Source organism: Carya illinoinensis, chromosome 12 (genome assembly GCF_018687715.1).
Source record: "Carya illinoinensis cultivar Pawnee chromosome 12, C.illinoinensisPawnee_v1, whole genome shotgun sequence".
Lineage (NCBI taxonomy): Eukaryota > Viridiplantae > Streptophyta > Magnoliopsida > Fagales > Juglandaceae > Carya > Carya illinoinensis.
The window spans coordinates 30,956,842-30,962,561 of record NC_056763.1 but is presented as its reverse complement, the minus strand read 5'-3'; the positions used below and the strand labels follow the sequence as shown (position 1 = coordinate 30,962,561).

Here is a 5,720-nt window from a genome sequence, read left to right as displayed (position 1 = left end):
ATCTCATTTTATATGTAAAAACAAACGAGCTGGCCTAATTTTTTACTCTGCTATTAGGAGATCGGTGGATTTAATTAAGTCCTCTAAAATTTTGACTGAATTTTTAAATTTAAAGTGAGAGATATATAAGACATATAAAATGAATATTTATAATTATACGAATGAATTTTTTATACATCCTTAAATATTCATCAATAAATATTATAGTATCCATTTATATGTTTATATCTCTCCTCCAAAATAGTAGAGTCTAGTCAAGCTCAGGAGAAGTCTATGCATGGAATAACGTAACAACTTACGGCTCATTTAATTTCTGTAATCTTTGTTTATTTTCTCATATGTTCAAATATTTATCTCATCCACTTGCCTTCTAAGTCATCCAACCAACTATTAACCAACATATATATATCAGAACTGCGTGTATATGTATTTCTATAGATGCTATATGTCTGTCGTTACGAGAGGATGAGGAACAGTCCTGCTACTGTTACTAACTACTACAAGTATTTCAGTTCCTCTCTGTTCCTGGCAGACATTAACGTTCTGTCACAGAAAACCGCTTCATCATCTTCGATCATCTGCATATAATATATATATATATATATTACGTTAAAGCAAAGACATGCGAACTTCCCCCAGATGTCCTGCCCTACTTTTATCTCTTCATATCCTTGTTCCTATTTCCATTTTCATTTTTATTGGAATAATTGAGAGAGAGAAAGAGAGTACATGTCCCTTTCTCTCCAACCCCATTCTCAGTTCCTACTGTCTCTCAGTGACATGGGTCTCCCCCCAATGTATATAAATACACGTATACCTGGTACTAGTATTACCACTGCTAGCTAGGACTGCGCCTGCACATAATATATGCTTGTAGAGAGCTCCGATCAATTGTTGATCGGATAATATGTTCATGGCATCACTCAATTCCTCAAATCATGATCAACAGGAAGAGGACCCCGGCTCAGATCTGCAATACAACCATCAGATTATCCCCGAACCATCTCGGGAAGGTTTCACCTCAGCAGTGTCAAATGCAACCCACATGCGTCAATTACTTACTCGTTGCGCTGAACTCATCTCTAGGTCCGACTTCTCCGCTGCTCACCGCCTCGTCTCCATTTTGTCCGGTAACTCGTCCCCCTATGGAGACTCCGTTGAGAGGTTGGTCCACCAGTTTGCCAAAGCCCTCTCCCTTCGCCTTAATAATTGCTGCTACGCTGCGGCGGCCGCTGCAACTACCACCACTAGTGCAGCATCAGCATCCATAATAATGGCGATTACTCCAACTGCGGCCGCTGCTGCTGCATTAACTAACGATAGGAACAATGTAGACATGACAGAGCCAGAAGAGGCTCTTCAGTCATGCTATCTATCGTTGAACCAAATAACCCCATTCGTAAGGTTCAGCCATCTGACGGCCAACCAAGCCATCTTGGAAGCCATAGACGAAGGGCAGAAGGCCATCCACATCCTTGATTTTGACATCATGAACGGTCTGCAATGGCCTCCTCTGATGCAGGCCCTTGCCGAGCGCTCCTACCCTCCTCCTATGCTTCGCATCACCGCCACAGGCCACGATCTAAACATCCTACACAGAACCGGCGACCGCCTTTTGAAGTTCGCCCAGTCCCTCGGCCTCAGGTTTCAGTTCCACCCGCTTCTTCTCCTTGGTAACAGCGACGACGTCCCAGCTTTTCCTCCCGCGCTTGCTCTCCTACCAGACGAAGCCCTTGCCATCAACTGCGTGCTTTATCTGCACAGGCTCCTTAGGGACGACTCCCGTGGCCTACGCCTCTTCCTCCACAAAATCAAGGCCTTGAACCCCAAGGTGGTTACCATTGCCGAGAGAGAGGCCAACCACAACCACCCTCTCTTCGTGCAGAGATTCGTGGAGGCCTTGGACCACTACACGGCGGTCTTTGACTCCCTGGAGGCCACGTTGCCCCCTAATAGCCGGGAGAGGGTTACTGTCGAGCAGGTATGGTTCGGAAGAGAGATCATGGACATCGTCGCTGCAGAGGGAAACAACAGAAGAGAAAGGCACGAGAGATACGAATCGTGGGAGGTGATGCTTCGGAGCTCGGGCTTTTCCAATGTTCCCTTGAGCCCCTTCGCGCTTTCGCAGGCCAAACTCCTCCTGAGGCTCCACTATCCTTCTGAGGGTTATCAGCTGCAAATTCGCAACGACTCTTTATTCCTTGGCTGGCGGAATCGAGCTCTTTTCTCAGTATCTTCCTGGCAGTGAATCAATATCCTTACCCCCAACCCAGTTTCCCAACGCAATAAAGATCCGATATGGTTTGAGGTCGATCCCTCCATATTTCTCTCCCCCCCCCCCCCCCCCCCCCCCCCCCCCTCTCTTCTCCCTCTCTCCCCTTCGCTTCATTAGGTATTAAACCCCATATTGTAATTAACAAACGAGCAGTGTCAGTTAAGTACGTGGTTCCTACATGACTACAACCCACCCAAATTTGAGACCACCCCCCCCCCCCCCCTCTCTCTCTCTCTCTCTCTCTCTCTCTCTCTCTCTCTCTCTGTCTGTAGCTAGCCTTGATCGGTACACTTGCATGGGCATTTGAATGCGTTGTGAACCTGTACTTTGCATGAAAGCATTGGTGAAGAAACAGATCGTAACGAGCCAGCCTGCCAAGTCCCGTCACCTTATTTCGATCGCTTAGCCATGCTCCTAAGGTTGGTCTTTTCTTGGGTACTGAAACTGATGAATATTTTTGCAGGTTTATCGTTGCCTTTGAAATATATTGTTTGCCTTTGTCGCCTTTAATCTCTTTCCCTCTTTCTATATGATCTTTTTGCTTGAACTCAGTAGTTCTGTCAGCAATTCCTCTTCGGCCTTAGGAGGAAACTTATTGCTGAGAGCCTGAGAGAAGTATATTTTAATTCTAGAGTATATTCGATGTAAAGTCATAGAGGCCGGTTGTCTCCTAGCACCGGTGTGCCGGTATAATTTCTTCTTGGATTTTGTTTTCATTGTATATTCTAATTGCTTCACTTGATTGGTGCTCGTATTAATTTATCGTGCACTAGAATCTTCTTCTCTTCTCTCTTAATAAAATAAGGGCAACAAGAAAAGTAAGTCCATCAAACGTCTTTGCCACTGAGCCACCCTTGTTCCCCAAAATTCCATGTCTACTTCAATTGTGAGCTATCGAGAAAGGATGCATGGGTTCTTGTTTTTAGCACCAATTATCACTAATTAAGAACCCGTTTTCCCTGTTTCTGTCGTTTAACATTGCACTATTTATTACCCTAATTTCTGCCTTTTGTCCCCTCAACAAAATCATCAAAGTTCTCAAAATAGAGCTTTTCATGCTCGCCTTGCCTCCTCTAGGGACCATCTTGAAAACCTCCTGCGAGCCGGGGATTTCTCGTGTTATGTGGTTTTTCAAGGAGCACTTATGTCTTACACGTTATTTTCCTAATCTTGCTGTCTCTTAAACTGAACGATTTAAAACCAGAACCGACCCCCCCCCCCCCCCCCCCCCCCCCCCAAAAAAAAAAAAAAATCTCTCTCCCTCTCTCTCTCACTCATTGTCTCTTTTGTCACGTTATGTTTTTGTTAAAAGTTAGTTAACGAGAGCCTCATAAGCACATTAATGCACTTAACAAAGGCAGATGACCTTCTAATTTCATGGGAGCGCGTAAAAATTGCAGTGTTTTGGCCTAAATACAGTAAATGGCACATTGCAAGTATTCTGGTAGAGGGAGTAGAGGTGTGCATATCCCACAATAAACTTGTAGCCTTTAGGTTCTACTTTGGTAGCTGACACTGATAAGATGGCCACAAGGCAGAGCGTCACAAAGCTTTAGCTTAGCTTAGCTTGCGTGTTGGGAGTAATATGACTGATCAGGCTAGGAGTGGTGCACGCATGGCACTGACAGACATCCATCCGTCTCTCCAGCTGATACAGACGTAACCTTTTGGCCAACGTGTTTGTTTGGACGAAATCCAATTGCTTTTGGTTACTGGTACGGAACTGATGCTCCCTTTCTCCTGCGATGCACATGAAGTAACCACAATGACAGATTCATATTTGGAAGTGATCTATCAAGTTTGAATCATTAGCCTTGCCACTTTTTCAATTGAATGATGTTAAAGCAAAGAAGGCTGCTGCTTTTTTCTGTTCTTTTTATTTTTTTTTAACCTGAGCTGATGTTCACTTGCTGCAATAAGGATATTCCTCCAGATTATACATTTATACCATTTTAATCTTCTCTTGTTAAAGTGCACTCGATCTCTCGCTTGCTTTAGGTGCATGTGTCCGTTGTGTGTTTCAGAGAGAAAGAAAGACGGCAGCATTTAAAACTCAAACTCGGACCAACAATAAGCACTAAATTTTCACCAAGCTTCATCCTGATCACAAATAGATAGGCCAGATTATTGGACGCCAACATCGATAAATTCTCCCGAGCATACTGCTAGTTGCTTGATTTTGGCTAACATCTGCGAAGTTGGTGTAATTGCGACTTCTTTCCATAGAAGGCACCTGGCGGATGGCATATAAGATGTATTTCATTGTGACAAGCTTAAAACAAGGAGTCATATTTCCTCTCTGTTTTGATTTGTCTGGCATGAGTCTTAAGTTGTGAAACTGTTATATGAATGGGCTACGGTGCTTAGCATCTGCAACCAATCTTAAACAGAACAATTAAGTTAAATCTCACCGAGGATAAGGGATAAAAATGAGGCACATGATAGATTAAAGGTGGAGGACGAGGATCAGCGAGCATACAAAAGGGATAGTGCACATTGGAGATTTCAGCAAGCAATACTGTGCTCATAGGGACAAGATTCTCGTAGTATCAAAAGATTTTAGTCGATATTATTTACTTTAAATGTGCAAAAGGTGAGTATATATTTACGCGTATACAAAGATACCTCATGAGGGAGGGTATAAGTGGCGTTTTGGGGTCATGCCGAAGGTTAGGGGTTGGATGGGCCATGCCCAACAAGTAAATGACAAGCAGGCAAGTTGTGAATTATATGGATCGAAATATTTATTTTTAGTCGCTCGTGCCGTTTCTCTAATCATCCCCGGTGTATTGTCCATGCCGAATGACTTAGGATAGTGTGTTACCCGCGTGTGCATGAATTTGGAATTGTGTAATTGTATGGCCCTTGTGAGTAGAATCGTAAATAGTGATTTGATCTCAAGTTACGGTACTTAGGATGTTGAAAACAAGCACATGCAGACTTGCAGTTGATGCGTTTTCTTTGTGTTTTCTCTCTACCGAATTCTCGGTTCCTACACCTCGAGTGGGGAGGGGTCTCCCTTTCCTCTCGCTTCCATTTTTCTTTGTTTTCATTTTCCCCGATACGTGGCTACCAGAATTGCGATCTCCTTACAAATGTGATCTTTCCTCCGCGCTCCTCACATGAATGTTCCCTCGCAGTGTCGTTCTTAACTTACCAACTCGCACTACAAGAAAAATGGTCTTTTACAGCGCTCAAAATAGTCGGGAAAAACCCCAAAAATTGCTAGAAATTCTTATTACCAGCGATTTATACTGCGCCGCATGGTAGTCGCAATTGTATACTCACTTATAAACTTTTTCAGCGATATACAAATTTCGCTGTATATAAACGATTATTCCTAGCGATTTTAGGCGCTGCAATTATCAAAACATTCGCTGACACTATCCTTCCATCCTATATCAAAAATCACTGATTAAAAAAATTTACAGCGTAAAAAAAGTGC

General features: G+C 43.4%; 1 protein-coding gene across 1 annotated transcript; it reads left to right on the top strand.

The window, feature by feature from the left end:
* Nucleotides 1–475: 475 nt before the first annotated feature.
* On the top strand, nt 476–3,033 carry LOC122289479 (scarecrow-like protein 18). Its single transcript, XM_043096496.1, has one exon. The coding sequence runs from the start codon at nt 908–910 to the stop codon at nt 2,246–2,248; it is 1,341 nt and encodes a 446-aa protein (XP_042952430.1). The 5' UTR covers nt 476–907; the 3' UTR covers nt 2,249–3,033.
* The last annotated feature ends 2,687 nt before the right edge of the window (nt 3,034–5,720 follow it).

Excerpts from the sequence above, each read along its gene's own strand:
- LOC122289479 (XM_043096496.1), top strand. The coding sequence starts at position 908 with ATGTTCATGGCATCACTCAATTCCTCAAATCATGATCAACAGGAAGAG.